The sequence below is a fragment of the Jatropha curcas genome, chromosome 4 (assembly GCF_041381405.1).
Source record: "Jatropha curcas cultivar XTBG-Jc1 chromosome 4, XTBG_Jcur_1.0, whole genome shotgun sequence".
Classification (NCBI taxonomy): domain Eukaryota; kingdom Viridiplantae; phylum Streptophyta; class Magnoliopsida; order Malpighiales; family Euphorbiaceae; genus Jatropha; species Jatropha curcas.
In genome coordinates this window covers 16,301,190-16,319,911 of record NC_143154.1, presented here as the reverse complement: position 1 = coordinate 16,319,911, position 18,722 = coordinate 16,301,190, and the positions used below count along the sequence as shown (strand labels likewise).

Here is an 18,722-nt window from a genome sequence, read left to right as displayed (position 1 = left end):
CCATTATCTCTAGCAATCATAACTTTGCACAGCCTCTTTACCTTTTGAAGCCGAATCTGCCTCTTGGGAATTTGAACCTTTAAAATCTTTCTTTTCTCCTCCCTTGGACCATTTAGATCCCCATGTGTTGTTAGGGTACTTGTTGGTGGATCTCCCCTTTTTCTGCCTTTCAATTTTCATGGCCATATCTACCATCTCTTCCAGGGTATCATAGCGATACATCTCTAAAGCATCAGCAATGTCATTATTTAGACCTCCAAGGAATCGTGACATGGTGATTTGCTCATCTTTCTCAATCTTGGCTCTAGCCATGCAAATCTCCATCTCCTTGTAGTACTCTTCCACACTCTTCCCTCCTTGCACCATTCTTGCTAATTTATTGTGCAAATCCCTAAAGTAATGAGTAGGGACAAATTTTTGGTGCATTAGCTCCTTCATGATCTCCCATGGTGGTACAGGTCGCATTCCCTTTCTTCTTCTTTTTAATAGCAATTGTTCCCACCAAAACATAGCATATCCTTTGAATTCAACAGCAGCAAGATGGGATTTCTTTTCTTAAGAATAGTTATGGCATTCAAAGATTTGTTCCACTTTTCTCTCCCATTCAAGATATTCTTCAGCATTATTATTACCTTTGAATTCTGGAATCCTCATTTTGATTGATCCCAAATCCCCATCAATTTTACAAAAATCAGTGTTTTCAGTCTCCTCATAATCATGAATTTGAAATCTAGCTTGTGGATGAGCTCTTGTCGTATTAGAGCTTTGTGAAGCCTTTATCTCTCGCTTCCCTTATGTCTTGAAAGAGATTGTTGAAGGTTCTAAACTGTCCTTAGATTGATTCCATGAAAAGTTTCAATTGAGGATCTTTAATTTGATTTCCATCCCCATTACCATCTCCAGACTTGCCTGTACTCATGGTTAGTATTTAAAATAGAAAATACGAAAAGATTTGAGTTAATAGTAAAGCACTCCCTCACGTGTTTACACTCCTTAATCACTCCTTGCAATTCCTCTAATTGTACTTCAGAATCTTAGGTCAACCAATCAACTCAAAAGCATGTTTAGAAACAAGGAATAAACCTTAACAATAAAAGTAAGCACAAATTCTAGAGAGAAGACTGAAAAACGAAAGGGATAGCAGCATAAGAACAGAACCATGTACTACTTAATTATCAATTAGAGTGTAGTAAACAAGCAAACACACCCTAACAATGTAGAGAAGCAAGAGAAAGCTCAAAATACGAATAAAGAAACTAGAATTTAAAAGACAATTTCTGGATATAATGTATGGATTTATTTTACTACAAAGAAAACCAAATATCAACCTAATTAATTATACCCAAACAAAGCAAGCAATCAAAGAAAAATCCAAAAATTCAAAAAAAAAATTTTTTTTTTTTTTATAAGGTCAGAGTCTAGCACGGGTATGCTAGATGGAAAGCACAGGGGTGCTGACTTGTATCCTCTCTTATCCTATCAATATTATCCAATTTAGTTAGGATTAGATTTTGACAAGGATTATAGTGGATAAGCTTAATCTCAAAAGATATGGACAAATAATTCTTGTTACCTTATCCACAAAGTAGTTAAGATTAGGTTTTATCAAAAGATTATAGTAGACAAGCTAATCTCCACAAAATAAGGTCAAAATCCCTATGAATTAGGATCAAATCCCTTTGAATTAGGAACAAAATCCCTATGAATTAGGAACAAAATCCACTCAACACAATTCAAGCTTCAATGGTGGACGAATTTTTTTTTTCTTCCTTTTTTTTTTAAAACAAAATCTAATTAGCAAGATCTAATATCACAACTTCCAGATTTTTTTTTTTTTTTTTTTGTAGAACCAAGAACGAATCAAGAAAACATAATGATGCAAAATTCAGAATTAAAACTAAGCAAAACAACAAGACAAACACAAGAATTTAAGAAAACAAGAAAAAATCAAAAACCCCAGAACTAAGATAAATAAGAATTTACCTTAATCTTTGGCTCTGATACCAAACTGATGCGGAACCCTATGGAAATTAATTCCAAGCACTGTATGACAAGATTTGGAATAGATTAAAGATCAAACTAAACTCCCCTCTATGGCACCCAAAGCTTAAAGAAGTAAGAACACCAATAATAGAGTAAAAGAATAAGATAAATGCCATAAATAAATTGATAAGTTTACCTTTGATTTTTAATGCAATTAGAGGAATGCAATCTCACAATCTCTCTAATCAAAAGTACACGCCAAAGCATGAACAAGCTATATCTTTTTTTAATTCATTGAATGATTTTTTTAACAACATAACAAAGCTATTTATACTAAAATCTGAAAACCTAATCCTTAAAGGATTTAGAATAACTAATCCAACTAAGGATAAGGATAAGGATTAACTAATCTAAACCAACTAAGGATAAGGACTAATTAATCCAATCCAACTAAGGATAAGGAATAACTAATCCAAATAAACTAAGGATAAGGAATAATTAATCCAAACCAACTAAGGATAAGGATAATTAATCCAAACTAACTAAGGATAAGGAATAATTAATCCAAACCAACTAAGGATAAGGAATAAATAATCCAAACAAACTGTGGATAAGGAATAATTAATCCAAATCAACTAAGGATAAGGAATAATTAATCCAAACCAACTAAGGATAAAAATAAAAGGGTGGCCCAATTTATTGGTGGCCCAACCCATTAACAACATTACAACTCAAAACTAACAAAAATGGGCTAACTTATTACGCCAAAGTTAGGCTATAGTACGGCCAGGGCGTGCCACACCATCAACATATGCCTCCAATAATGTAAGAAGCCTAGATGTGCCTTCAAGTTCCACATAACACTTGTTGAAAGCAAGGTCATGAAGCTCTTGTGTAACTTGGTCTTGAACATATAAGGACATGGCTGCCCCATATCTCTTTGTATGACTTCTTGTAATTGGTCCATTAGGAAGCACTAATGGATTTTTCATGTTGTTCTTCTTGTTCCCTTGGACTCCATGGATGAGTGATGGTGGATCCGTATCAGGATCTTTTTCCATGGTGAAACTTTTAGAAGTACTTTATCACCGACCGTATACTCAGTTTCCTTTCTCTTTATATCAGCATAGGACTTCTGTCGATCACTTGCTTCTTTCAACCGTTTTTTGATGATTTCCACTTTCTCTTCTGTTTCTCTAACCAATTCTGGACCCAGAATCCTCTTCTCACTAAGTTCTATCCAACACATAGGTGTCTTGCATTGTCTGCCATACAACGCTTCATATGGTGCCATCTTAATGCTCAATTGATAGCTATTGTTGTAGGCAAATTCGAAGAGATGTACATATCTGTCCCAGCTGCCTTCAAATTCTATAACACATGATCTCATCATATTTTTCCAGGATTTGAATTACTCTCTCTGACTGGCCATCTATCTGATGATGAAATGCAGTTTCGTTCCTAATGCTTCCTGCAGTTTACCCCAGAACTTCGATGTAAACCTTAGATCACAATAAGATATAATGGATGATGGAACTCCATATAGTCGAACTATTTCTCTAACATAAATTTCTGCTAAGTTGTCCAGAGACTAGTCCATCTTGACTGGTAGAAAGTGCGCAGACTTGGTTAATCTGTCTACAATTACCCATACCGTATCATGCTTACGCTACGTCTGAGGTAATCCGGTAACAAAATCCATCGTGATCTGCTCCCATTTCCATATTGGCACTGTTATTGGATGAAGCAACCCAACTAGCAATTGATGTTCTGCTTTTACTTGTTGACATGTCAGATATTTTGTTATAAAATTTCCGATGTCTTTCTTCATGCCCGACCACCAATAGCCTTTCTTCAAATCCTGATACATCTTAGTACTGCCTGGATGCATTGTATATGGACTCTTGTGAGCTTCATGTAGAATCTTCTGTCCGATCTCCCCTGTCTATGGTACAGCAACTCTATTTTCGTAGAACAATACTCCACTGCTATCCAATCTGAATTTCCCACCATGGTCTTCCTATACTTGTTTAACCCATATTGCTATTTGCTTATCTTTCTTCTGTGCTTCTGCAACTTCCTGAACCCAAGATGGTTGTACTTGCATCTCTGCTAGAATAGCTCCCTACTGTTGTAACTTCATGCTGATTCTCATTGATCTCAAGGCATACAATGATTTCCGGCTAAGGGCATCAGCTACCATGTTAGCTTTGCCTGGATGGTAATTAATGACATAATCATAATTAGCCAGAATCTACAACCACTTCCGTTGTCTTGAATTCAAGTCTTTCTGTGTCGGTAAATACTTTAAACTCTGATGATTTGTGTAAATGTAACACTTTTCACCGTACAGATAATGCCTCCATACTTTCTGTCTCAGATAATCTCCATTCCGAGAATTCACCTTGTCGATCCCAAATCCTTTATGTCAAATGCTTTTGACAAATCACTTTTTAACCTGCTAATCATGTGTGCATCTTGTCCAACGATTAGCATATCATCAACATATAAGAGAAGGATGATAAATTTACCATCAGGGAATTTTTAGACATATACATAAGGATCTGCATCTATCCTTTTGTATCCTTGATTCACCATGAAAGAATCAAACTTTTTATACTATTGTCGGGGCGCTTGTTTCAACCCCGTACAAGCTCTTCTTCAAGCTACAAACCATGTCATCTTTTCCCTTGACCTTTGTCCAGTTCCTCTTGTGTTCATTTTCCATAGCTTCTTCAAAGCTTTCAGGTTCTCCCCTGTCAGTCGTTAGTACATACTCATTGACTGGATATCTAGTAGATGGTTGTCAGACTCTACTAGATCTTCTTAATGTTTGAAAACCTTCCGGTGCTGGTGGTTGAACATGAACACCCTAATCTTCATCTGGTTCATTCTGATTAGGAACTTCTGGATTTTCTAACTCTGGCACTTATTCTTGTGGAACATTTTCTTCATCTCCAATTTGTCTGTGTTCTATTGGAGGACTCTCTGTATGTCTGTTGAGTCTTCATCAGATCTATTGGCACTCTACTTCAATATCTTCAATAGTCTGATCTTCAACAAATAAAGCATCACAATTTCTTATAATCGTCTTCTGGATTGGGTCATTAAACTTATATCCAAATTGGTCTTGGCCATAACCAATGAATACACACTATCTAATCTTGGCATCAAGCTTAGACCGTTCATCCTTCGGGATAAGCACAAAGGCTTTGCAACCAAACACCCGCAAATGATCATAGGAAACATCCTTTCTTGACCATACTCTCTCTGGAGTATCATACTATAGCGGAACACAAGGTGAACTGCTGTAAGAGGAGCTTCACCCCAAAATCTTTTAGATAACTTTGTATTTGAGAGTAAACATCTGACTCTCTCCATCAAAGTTCTATTCATTCTCTCAGCCAAACCACTCAATTGTAGCATCTTGGGAGGTATTGTTTGACGTCGAATGCCATGCTCTTTTTAGAAAGCATCAAATGGCCAGTGTATTCTCCACCATTATCTGTCATGATACACTTCGGCTTCTTGCCTGTCTATCTTTCAACCAGGTTTAGAAGATTTCAATGTGTATGCCCAAGTCTTCCTAGAATGGTCATTGATAAATGTCACAAAATATCGATTTCCACCATCTGACATCGTCAATGGTCCACACAAATATCTAAATGAATCAGATCTAATACATTCTTCATTCTGGAAGGAGGGGTAATCTTGAAAGCTACTTTGTTTTGCTTTCCCGCCATACAATCAGGGCACTTGTCTAAGTGAACTTTATCCAATCCAGCTAGTACGTTCTTTCTTGCCAGAGTTGTCATTCCTTTAGCTATCGCAAATGAACCTTTTTTCAGCTTCCACTGACTATTTCTGAAGGTGCTACAGAAACTTTCATCATCAAATCTACCAACCGAGATTTGGACACATGCTCGAAAGCCCATTGCTCATCAGTCTTGTCTTCTGGTTTAGTTGAACTAAGCACGGGCAGATGCATTTTGGTTACTGTAAGGAGATCTCACATTTTATTTCTCCATATATGGTAATTCGCGCCATTTAGACTGATCATTTTGCTTGTTCATTTTTACGTGTATAGAATATCATCACCAACATAAACCGTATATGTGAACAATAGTATATGTGAATAGTGACCATAAATAGTAACAGTATACGCGAATAGTAACTGTATGCAGAAATAGTAACTGTTCACGTGAATAGTACTATGCATGGATAGTGCTGGGCATACTTGAAACGGATTCAGCAACAGTAACGCCAATAGTACTTTTCACCATCAACTTTGAGTTTCTATTTTACTATTCATCACTAAGTCGATTCTGCAACGTCTTTCCAAGCGGACAGCACCAATGAACTCGTCGTAATTTTCTCTTCGTCATGGTATATTTATTTTTAAAATATATCCACGGATCCGGTACCGCTATCTGACTGGTTAAACCTACCGAAACCTTCGGCTCTGATACCACTTGTTAGGGCCCAGGTGATAAGATTACAAAAATAATTACGGCAGCAAAAAAGTAAAATTGTAACACACAGAAATTTACGTGATCCACCCTTAACTGTTTAGGGCTACGTCCACGAGATCAATTCTGAATATTTCTTTCACTATTAAAATAGTAGACTTACCAAGAGAGTAATACAAAAATAGTAGCACTCAAAGTGTTTCCCAAAAAACAGCCCATAATAATTTCCTCATTATTTTTCTCTCCTTTCGTTTTAGCAAAACTTGATAACCCCCTCTCTACATTTTTTTTCTTTTTTTTCTGCTATGTGATGTGGTTGAGGAAAACTTCTGTGTTTATAGAAAAAGGAAACACGTATTGAATGCGATGTACAATACTAATGCAAATTGGCTATCACTTTCAATTTGCACATTTCACGGCTGCCGACTGACTTCTTTACTTCCTCATTCCTTTACTGACTTTTCTTTATTAAAAAAACAGAAGTGTTTCCTTTTTTTCTTCTATTTCAAGAGTGCGTGGGTCCCACATGTCGGAGGGACCCACAACAACATTAGCGGTTGAGAATTAATTTATTAATTTATATGTACGTCTTCTTATCTTAAAACATTAATGTTTAATCAGTCACGCAATGGTCGGTGCTATGATAATGCTATATGATATATTCAAGGAACATCATCTTCTCCATCTCATAATTACATATTAAGCTGCAAATGATGAATATGCAGAGCTTCTTCAATATGCTTCCATTGATCCGTCCCCAATTTAGTACTTTCTCTGTTAAAATGTAAGTCTTTTATGTTAAAATGTAAGTCTTTTTGAGCATTTTAAAGATAATAAATGATCTGTTTTCTATTTATCCTTATTTATATTAAATACAATTTATGATTTGAAAAACAACTAATAATAATGATATGAGATAAAAAGATAATTTAATCAAATTACTCCTGATTTTATTATAATTTAGGGAAATTAATTGTTTCGCAAAAAATCTTAAAACGACTAATATTTCGGAACGAATGGGTATTAATTATAATTTATAATCTATGTAAAAGTGTGAAGGGAAACATTGAGAGTATAGTTATGGTTTGAATAACTCCTGACGTACGGAGCAACATGAGTAACAAGCTAAGGTTATGGGTAATTCTCAATAAGGATTTATTTTGAAGATTCTCAATAACTGATGCAAGAAACAAAATTGTATCTTAGTTAATGGTTTAGAACAACCTGAATGAATACTCAGCTCAAGGGCTGACTAACACGATGAGATACTAACTTGCTTGGGTACAGAATATGAGAAGAACCCGATCAAAACTTATGTTATTCCTCCTTTGCTATGAGTATAAATTATATAAGCATTAAGGATAATGAGAAATTGTTATGAATCAGGAGATAATGAGAATGGTTTAAGAGGAAAAGTATTGATTTGACAAAGGATAATTGCATAACCTAGGTAAATATGGGAAAGAAACCTTGTTTATCCATTAGGGCAATTGAAGGAACCTAGAGAACCGTATTGGTATGATCTGCTCAGATTGCGAGCCTAGAATGCAACGGAATTTAATTATATCAAAAATCCCAACTTTCGATATCGAGCAGATTATATTGGAGTAGATTATATTTGAAACTTGATTGCTAAGTTGAACCCAACCCATAAGCATGTTGTTGGAATTCTCAGGGTTGAGAACCTTCTAAATTGTTCAAGATTTTAAATATTAAATTAATTAGTACGGTTTAATTTAATAATCAAAGAATAATCTAAAACCTAGCTAAACCAAAGATAGGGAAAATCGCAATATAAACCAACTAAAATTAATTGAACTACTTAAAAACCACTAGAAGCTAAATCAAACCAGTGGAAATAAATTAGGAACCTAGAAGCTTCCAATAATTCAACCCTTTTGAATTAAACCAAAACCTAGACATAAACCAATCAATGAGAGAAAGCTTAACCTCATCTCATCTCTCCCTTGAAATTCAGTTTGAAAGAAAAATGTAAAAACGAATTTTTATTTATTTATCAGAGAATGGCAAATGATTTTGTCAATTGAGTCAAATTCATAAAACCCTTTTGAGTTATTTTGGCCAGACAAAAGTTTATACCAACTCAAAATTGTGAAAAGTTCCGATCCCTGCAATAGCTGAAAAATTGATATTGAAACTGACACTGAACTAAAGAAAACTTCGGTTCACCAGATTAAACTGAAAACCATGTGAGAATACCAAGCTGAACTGGTTCCGTTACACGCCCCTACTTCCACCCAGTTAGGCCAACGGGCTTCCGATGAAAAATGGGGAAAAAAAAAAAAGAATAAATCTGATACATGGCAAATGGTCTGGCATTATATTCGAATATAGGAATAAAAATGTACACCAGTATGACTTCTATATGCTGATATATCACTCGAAAAGTCGGTCTAGTTTACAGCATTAAAAGATTTTCCATATATGAGGTCTACCTGACTTGGAGATGCTCAAGATTCAAAACAATTGCAAAAAGATACTCGGAGATGATTAAGCTCAAAATCCCAAAGAAAAAAAATGTAAATGGAAATGGTACTTCATTACCAGATGTATAAAAGGATGCCACAAAATGTGAATCTACTTGCTCATTCTCGATGATAAGCAAAAGTTCCAAAATATGGAACCCATGGACATGAAGGCTACACGAGCTTGAAGTGGCACCACCCTACAAAAATGCCAAAATTTAGTGCTTCAATAAACCAATTTCTCTATGTTTGGTTCGGAAGAAAATGCAAATGGAAATAATGAAGAGCAAATTTTGATACTTGAGAATTGGGAGGATTTGATGAAAGGAATGCATAAGCACAAGTTTACTCTGACCACTGCTAATCAAATTCAGATGCTATATGTAGCTACCAAAGAAAAATAAATGCTATGTAGCTCTTTGTCAACCCAACAAAAAATATCAAACAGAAGCATTCACTGGCTTAGCCTAGTGGTAGAGCATCTTTTAACTTGGGAGCAAATCCAACTCTCCATAAAAAGAAAGATAAATTGGTTTCCTGTGATACCATCACCCTACCCTAATAGAAATAGGCATGTCCTACTAACTATGTAAACACAAATCACAGGAAATTTAATCCCAATTCAAACAATTTGAAATAACTTAATGATATTTTTCAGACAAATAAATTACGGTTAATTGTTACAACACATCTATCAAGTTGATCTTATATGTTCAACTATTGGAATCTACACAAACGCAAGTATTTTTCTGCTAGCTAAATTATAATCCACATATTAAGCATTACCAAACATTGTGCAACATATCTCTACTGGATAAATTATAATCCACATATAAGACAATTGAAAATTCTGTGATCAATGGAAAATCAAGCCAAACTTTTTGGAAAATTCAAGTAGATTACAGGACAATTTTTTTTTTTTTAATAACTGTCTCAAGTAGCAGTATTATGAGAATGAATGCATTTAAATATTCCATTAAGTGATATAAAGACACCTTCTGAGGTTTTATACATGTTAAGAGTTTATGATGAGATTTAAGTTACATAATTATTCTTATTTTAGTTAGTTTAAGTCTGACAAGAATAATACTCCACCACTAGCAATTCATTCATTTTCAAGACACCCAATTTATTATCTATTGTTTGATCGACCAAAATCCAATATAATTCATATGTTTTGAGGTGGAGCAAGATGTGTTTATTCGCAGCTGATTTAAGAAGGCACTAAAAAGGATGTGTCATGGATTTATTGTGTATTATTGCAGAGATAAAAATATACCTCCAAAAATGTTCCATATTCTATGTAAAATCTAGAGATATTTCTTAAGGTTTTCATGCCAAAACTGACCAAGGAACATAGAAATGAAGGCAGGAAGATTTACCAAAAATTCAATGCGCTAACAGGGATCCAGAACCTAAATCCTGCATTGATACCAGATGTAAAGATTAAATCAAACAGAAAACTAAGCCAACAGCAGTTTCCTGAAGGAGTTCTTTACCGTATAGCAATGTGGGAAGAGCATCTTTTTGGTACTTCCCTGGAAGCTGGGAAAGTTTCCCTTGCCATAAATTATTCCATGCAAAAACAACAGCAATGACAGATGGACCAAGCACTACTTGGTTCAACATAACCTGAATGAAAATGAAATTTTGTGATATTTTTCCAAATAATCTTGTTATCAAAATGGTAGAACAGAGATCACACTAACCCAGCACTCACAGAAATAGGTTTCAGAATGGAACTTGTTAAGGATTAGTTGTAAATAGAGTTCTATTAGGAGTTAGATTCCTAATTAGTTTATGATTTGTATTCCTAAATAGCTAGGTAACATAGGAATTCCTTATATATAGACCTATGTAATCGATTGATGAGATACAAGAAATACAATTACAATATATTCTCTCAACATGGTATCAGAGCCTTCCATTAAAAAAAAAAAAAAAAAAAAAAATCCCGAAACTTCCCTTATGAGAAGCCACTGCCACCCTAGGAAGCCTTTCTAGAGTTAGTATTTTGTCTCACCACCGACCTCAGGATATTCTCCAGCAGCTGATCAGCGCCTCCCCAGAATCCAGTTGTCGGATTCCAAGTGAATGGCCCCCACGCGTCTCCTCTTTCTTCTTGCTCTAGTTCATGCGTTGGCGCATGTCCAATGGTCTTTTTCACTCCGGTTCCTCTCTCCGGCGTTGACTTGAAGATAGACGTGCAACCCAGTGAGTTGCATCTTTATTCTTGGGCTTATTCAATAGGTTTGTTTGCTGCGATTCTGTTACAACTGTGTCGGGCAGTCTTCTGCTACTGTTGTTGCTTTAATTTGCTGAGGAAACATATTTTTCCTTTGCTGTGACAATTGGTTTAGGTAATTTTCGGTGATTTTCTAGTGATTCCTTTTTGCATTAGGGTTTAGTACTGCACCTTTGCTGCAGTTACGGGTATTCTGCTTTTGAACTCTCTCCTTTGTCGAGAGCAGTGCAACCCCAGTGAGTTAGCATTGTGTTCTTGGCCTTCAGTGGTGTGCTCTGTTTGCCAGATTTTCCTTTGATGCGTTTCTGAATATCTGTGCTACTGGGTTTCCTCTTTGAGGCATTGATTATGGAAGCTTGAAACAGCCCTATGAGTTGTTTTCTGGTTCAGTGAGATTTGTTTTGACAACCTAAGTGTGTTGTCTTGATTCTGCTACTACTATTTGGTTTGGGGTTCTTTATTGCTATAATGAAGTGGGTACAGTTGCTGAGTATGGTATTGTGCTTTGCTCAAAGTAATAGTTTGTAACAAGTTGAGCATGATTATCATCTATGCTCCAACTTGAGGGGGAGTGTTAAGGATTAGTTGTAAATAGAGTTCTATTAGGAGTTAGATTCCTAATTAGTTTATGATTTGTATTCCTAAATAGCTAGGTAACATAGGAATTCCTTATATATAGACCTATGTAATCGATTGATGAGATACAAGAAATACAATTACAATATATTCTCTCAACAGAACTAAATCTAAGCACAAAAGAAGGGATAATTACTATTTAATCTAAGCACAAAAGAAGGGATAATTACTATTTTATTGTTGCGTTTTTTTCGAAATTAACTCCTGCATGCCTGTATTTTAAAAAATAGAAATTATCCTAACTTTTGAATCCGTTGAATAATTAATCAAACTGTTCAATCAAAACCAAAGAAAAGAGGTTAAAGTTGAAAAATGCCTATCAAGTAGTATGGGCTCTGAAGTCGGATTGTGTCATGGGTATCTGGACGGGATAATCTTCTTCAATGCTGTCTATGTTCTTAAAGTTGGTTTTTAGGACTTTCCTTGAACGACATATGGTGATTTGAAGAAAATAGGATTGTAAAGAAAGCTCGTTAGTGGGAGTTGTGGCCCCTTTGTTAATTGTACAGAAATTCTGCTTATTTGATTCATAAACATGTTCTCGTAAATTCTGTTAATTACATGATTACATAGTAGGAATATTCATCAACTGCAGCCTCTAATTAAGGCCTTAATTCAGAACAATACAATCAAAATAATATCTTAATTAATGACAGCTAATGACAGCTATAAAGTCTAATTAATCATTGTTTCCATTCATGCTGTTGTTGCCATCTATGTCCTGTTGAGCACTCCTTGAATATCTCCTGCCAATGCATATATCCTTAACATTACTCCCCCTGGAGAAAGAGCATGTCTCAAGCTCAAAGTATGGACAAGAAGCTTGGAAATTAGGAACTGTTTTCTAAGTCACAATAGATTGAGGCATTCTGCCCCATCGAACTAAAAGCTCCCAAATGCCACGGTTGAGACGTGAACGAGCAATGGTTTTAGGGCTAGGAATTACACTGCCATTCTCTAGAGTCGGTAGAGATGGAATAGTTGCAGGAGATAAACCTTTAAATTCTTTTAACAGAGAGATGTGGAACACATTGTGAATTTTACAAATTGGGGGCAACTCTAATTGATACGCAACTTGCCCAGCCTTATGAATTACCTTGAAAGGACCATAAAACCGAGGACCCAGCTTGTCTAAGCTTGGCTACAAGGGAATGTTGGTGGTGAGAATGCAACTTCAGCCACACCATTGTACCTGGTTCAAATTCAAGGTCATGATGGCCTTGATCATAAATTGCTTTGATTCGTTGTTGAGCTTGTTGTAGACAACTGATCTCTATTCATCAAAGCTTGATCCATAGTGTCTACCCAAGCTGTAACCGCTTCATAAGAGGGCAAGCAAGATGGGTCTCGATACACAACCTTAATTGGAGACTGCTAAGGAAAAGTTAGTAGTCCTGTTTGTACATAGCATGATCTTAGAGATTTATTCCTGTAGTCTAAGATTTATATTCATAAATAGTTTAGGAATCACTTTGTATATACACTTGTCTTTCTCATTGATGAAATAACACAATGGATTTCTGATAGCATTCCAGATCCAGGCCCAAGGCCTTTTAAAGTTTATTCTAGAAGGGGCAACAAAGAGAACAGAAGAATATGGATTGGTAATTCAGCTAACCCATATGAGCATCTGGCGGCAGTCAAGCAATCAGGTATTACATCCGATTTTATTGATGATTCCATCTCTCGAGCTGCCCAGGCCCCAGATTTAACAGACCCACAATTGCTCGGTTATTTTCTAAATGGACTCAAGGTAGATATAAGGGTGAGAATGCATTCCTATGATACTGTCGATCTATATCAGGCGATGAAGGTTGCCCATGAAATAGAGAGAGAGAGAACTAGCGCAATCTTATCTCCAACCAACCACTACTCAAAAATCCTCTCACCGATCCACCTCCCGTGAATATATGTCCAGTCCCATTTTCAAGCTTGGTCCAAAACTTTTAAGCCCATCCCCAATACGAGCCCAAATACTAACCCATGCTTCGACCCGATCTAAAACCCATATAGCCAACCACACCCGCCCACCAGATCAAAGTAATTGCACTGAACTCAGCCATCAACTTCTTCCTCTTCCAGCTCCTCCACGAAAAAAACCCACTACACCACCCAGAAATCGTGGCGTTCGCCACTACTCCCATCAAGATTACCAGGAACTACGCGCTAAGGGTATGTGGTTTCGATGCAAGCAACCTTATTCTCTTCTACATGAACATCCAAATAAATCGCTCAGGGCACTAATTGGCAGTGAGGATGAAACACTAATTGATGAGGGCCAAGTTGCAGAGACAGAATCTGAATCCCAAACATTGCTTCCCTTAGAATTTGACGATCCCACTTTTCTCAATTGAACTTGCCTTTGTTCTCTGTGGGTGGAATCTCTTAACTACGCACCATGAAACTTAAGGGTCTTGTATCAGTAGTAATAATGGTTGATAATGGAGCACGTCATAATTTCATTTCTGATCAATTGGTGGCTCTCCTCAAACTACCTATAAACACCTATAAACCCCACTCCACCTTTTTATGTCCAGATAGGTGAGTCATCACTTACGCTCCAATGGAGTTTGTCGACAATTACAAATACAGCTGGGCAATATTGTGATTAACGGTGATTTCTATGTGTTCCCTTTAAGTGGAGTTGACATTATATTGGGAGTGGCTTGGCTAGAGACACTTGGAGAGGTATAAGTCAATTGGCAGCACTTAACCATGAAATTCCTCCAACAAGACAAGCTCATTACTCTCATTGGGATCCCTCATTATCTAAATCATCTGTCTCCTGCAAGTCCATCCACAAAGTCTCTAATGTGGATTTCTCTGCCTTGTTATATGAAAAGTTAATCCGAGTTATTTTCTATCTTTTGTGCCTTTTTTGCTGAAATAAGAACACAATTTAATGTTTCTATACAAACATTACGCAGTGACAGTGCTAAAGAATATTTTTCAGAAATCTTTCAAAATTATATGACACAAAATGGCATTTTGCATCAATCCTCATGTGCTGATATACCTTCTCACATGGGTTGCTGAAAGAAAAAACTGTTAGCTCCTTGAGGTAGCTTGAGCACTTCTTGTTCAAATGAAAGTTCCTAAACCTCTTTGGGTTGATGCTGTCTCCACTGCTTGTTTTTTAATTAATCGTATGCCTTCATCCATTTTTTAATTAGGAATAATTTTTAGTTTTTCTTCTTTATTTAGGATTTTTTAGGATTAGCTAAATGGGAATACTTTTCAGTCTAGGAGTATTAACTAATTAGAAATACTTTTCAGTCTAGAAGTATTAACTAATCAGAAATACTTTTCAGTATAGAATTAGGATTTAAGATAACTAATATAAATAGGACAGAAACAATTAGTTTATTGTATTGTTTTTTCTCTATGAATTCAGAATTTTAGTTCTAAGGGTTTCTTTGAAACCGATTATGTTATTTTGTTTAACTGAAATCGTCCTATTCTAGCCTAATGGTTGAGAATTAATTACCCTATATCATCTCTCTCACCCCCCCCCCCCCCCTGCGCCCCTACATCAAGTGGTATCCTGCGTCATTAAGTCTTTTAGGAAAGTTTCTTACTTGTTTTCTCTCATCCACAAACCTCTTAAGCATTATTTAAAGCTCCAATACCATGTTAACAAAAATGGTAGAACAAGGATCACACTAATCCAACAAACATAAAAACAGGTTCTTGAGTTGAAACTTCAATAATACAAACTTCATTGATTTCTTTAACACTTGTATACAAGAGATATTACATAATCTAAGTGCAAAAGAATGGCTTTCTGTCAACCCGATGCCTAAGCTTTAACTTGCCTTTTAACTTGCTAACCCATACTTAGCTTTTTTAATATTACAAGCAAACTTTATTTTCACCTAACCCCGCTAATAGACTTCTTGTCACAACAGGCTTTGTGACAGAAAAACAAAATAGAAATTTCCCTCCAAAAAACTAATTAACTAAAAAGTAAAAGCCAATTTGCAGTTCTCAACAAATCTACTCTTTTAACAAGTCAAGTTACTGAAGCTATCAAAATTAAATGTCAAAAATCAAGAATAGATAGTACCTTCAGCATCAGATTCTTTGCTGACTGCTTAGGCAAACAAGAATCAAGATATTGATACCATGCATAAGAACCAGGGCCATAAAAAAGAAACCCATAAGAAGTCATCCGCAAGGCACGAAGCCAATCATGGTCCAAAAGGATGGCCCCCATAAGATCCTAAGCAACAGAAGTGGGTTAAAATCAAAAATTAAACAGCTGAAAGCACTACTTAGCTAATGCAAAAACATAGGAAAAGGAGAATTTAGAGGATTTCCTGAATGCATCAATTCTAACGATGAGCAAAAATCAATAATATGTGATGAACAGCAGTTGCATGAATAATATGAAACTAAATGTAGCCTCCACTACTACATAGAGTAATGGAGACTATGTCCCCACTTGCAGTACTAGAATTGGAGGCCTCATATGGAAGGGGAAGGCATATTTTGTTTGATTACCATCATCTATTTAAAAATTGATTGGCAATTGCAATTTCAGCTTATAACTTTATTCGCCACTATTTTATCTTTAACTAATACATACTGTGTGTTATTTTCACAGGCAATAAATTGAAAATGTCGCATGGCCAATAAGAAATTATGAGAAATGACCGCAACAGTTTTCAGTTTTTTGGGAGATTAGATTTGTTTAAAGGGAAAGGTGTGGAGGCTTGACCTGTTGGCCCCTACATTACAAGACAAACACAAAAACATCAAATGGATAAATAGAACATTTTTTTGATAACATAAAAGAATAAAAAGAAAGTTCATTTCACACTGCCATAAATATTACAGAATTTTTTGAATTAAGAAATCAAAGATAAAAAAACATATCCACACCAAATGTTCATCAGCAGGAAAGAATAAAGCATTTGATAACATAACAGAATAAAAAGAAAACCAAATTGATTTATAAAACCTACAGAAATCGAATATGACTTGTGCTTTCTCTTTCAATAAAAAAGTAATAAGTTCAGCTAATAAAAACAGAGATACAAGCGTAAGAAAATCATATAGCATTCTATTTGTCCCTCTACTACTAAATAAATTCATTATAATCAAAAAGAAAAACCAACACTAACCTTGTCGTCGCTATAATCATTAGAAGGGAGAACAGAGTTTTGCATGGAGGCTTTATTGTTTAGCCAGCGGTCTCTAACTTGGGCGATTGTGTCTCCAGCAAGTGCGAGAGAACCCGCCGTCACAGCTTGCTTTAAAGGGAACTGGTGACGGCCTCCTGCCACTCCATCATAGGATTTCGACGCATTACTTTTACAACTATATGGCTTACGTTTTCTTATTTCCCTGTTCCACCCCCAAAAAAACCCGCCATTGCCACCGCCTAAAGCTTCCATCAACAAGACTCACCCACTGAGAAAACCTGGAACGAAATTTTTGTATCCGCCCAACACCCTACAGATATTCTATTTCGCTATTTTCACCCTTAAAATTTTAGTAAATTGCTCTTTGACTCCTGATATTTAATCACATATTTTAATTGGTCCTTTAATTTCAAAAATTAAAAAGAAAATTATGATAATAGTCCCTGTATTTTGTAAAAAAACTATTTTATCCTTATTTTTTAAAAGTTAGACTATTGTAACTTGTATTTTGAGTCCATTGTACTATGTTACCTTTTCATCCAATTTTTATGATTTTATAATATAATCTGAAGAAAAACCTAGGGGAGTCAAAATGGACTATGACACGCGAACACGATTCATCTAACACGTAAAATAAACGGGTTAGGGTTTATGTTAAATAAGTTAGTGTCATAAACGGGTCACTCATTTATGACATGAATATAAATGTGTCGTGTCATGGATTGACACAAAGGTTAGGTAAGTGACCCGTTTATTTTAAGATAAAGAGATAATTTTAGTGTAAAATATAAATACCTAACTAAAATCCTATTTAAAATTTATTATTGTATTAATTTTTTGTTATTTTAGTTATGAATCTTAGAGAATCTATATATTTTATATATATTTATTTATTTTTAAATATTGATTTGAGTAAATAGGTTAAAACTTAAAAATATCATAAACAGGTTAAGTGGGTTGTATACGGGTCAACACGACTTACTTAACCTGTTTATGCTATTAGGCGGGTTACACTTGTCATGTTCGTGTCACCTGCCTAATTTTCATATTGTGTTTATGTTGCGAAATTTGACACGATTATTAAAGGTTTGTGATTGTGTTGACTCTAATCGTGCCGCGTGTTAGGCGAATCTCCGTGTTGAACCCAACACATGAATCCGCTTTAACACCCTTAAGAAAACCTAACAAAATAAGGACAAAGAAGAAAATTTTTTTTCACCAAAATACCCTTTTCATCTTACTCTTTTTGATTGTTTAGTTATTTAAAAAAATATAGCATCCAAGAAAACGCATATCAATTTTCAAGGACTCAATCTGGGGTTTAGTACCACTACTACAACTACCACAACGAGTTTCAACTCTAGCACTTTTGGATCTGCATCTAGATAGTCGAAACGTTCATAACTCAATTCAAAAATCCAATTATTCCAACAAGCTTTCTAACTTCAATGGTTAATTCACAAATTCAACTCAATTACTATTCAGTGCTTGGAATATATAGTGATGCTTATTGAAAGCTTGCTCTAGTAATTTAAATCAATCTTGTTTTATTATTTTCTATTTTAATTTGTTTTTAAGATGGCAAGTTTTTAAATGCAATATTTTTCTAATATTAGAATTTGGGCATTGAAAAAATGGCATCCAGACAGGTGGATGGAAGAACCATGGGTATGCTCTTGAACAACATTGTTTTTTTTTTTTTTTTTTTTTTTTTTTTTTTTTTTTTTTTTACAGTTTCACTAACGATTCCAAATTG

The 18,722-nt window shown here is 35.3% G+C and overlaps 1 protein-coding gene across 2 annotated transcripts; it reads right to left on the bottom strand.

Annotated features, from left to right (window-relative positions):
• Nucleotides 1–8,770: 8,770 nt before the first annotated feature.
• LOC105636777 (Peroxisomal membrane 22 kDa (Mpv17/PMP22) family protein) lies at nt 8,771–17,289 on the bottom strand. 2 transcript variants are annotated; one of them, XM_089720558.1, is made up of 5 exons: nt 16,946–17,287; nt 15,886–16,041; nt 10,438–10,570; nt 10,321–10,360; nt 8,771–9,138 (listed from the first exon to the last, which is right to left on the bottom strand). In XM_089720558.1, exons 1-5 carry the CDS (start codon nt 17,216–17,218, stop codon nt 9,051–9,053), a joined length of 690 nt encoding a protein of 229 aa, XP_089576684.1. In that variant the 5' UTR covers nt 17,219–17,287; the 3' UTR covers nt 8,771–9,050. The 2 variants fall into 2 exon arrangements, with proteins under 2 accessions (XP_089576684.1, XP_089576685.1); XM_089720559.1 differs by lacking the exons at nt 10,321–10,360; nt 10,438–10,570 and having other exon boundaries at nt 16,946–17,289.
• Between the last annotated feature and the right edge of the window lie 1,433 nt (nt 17,290–18,722).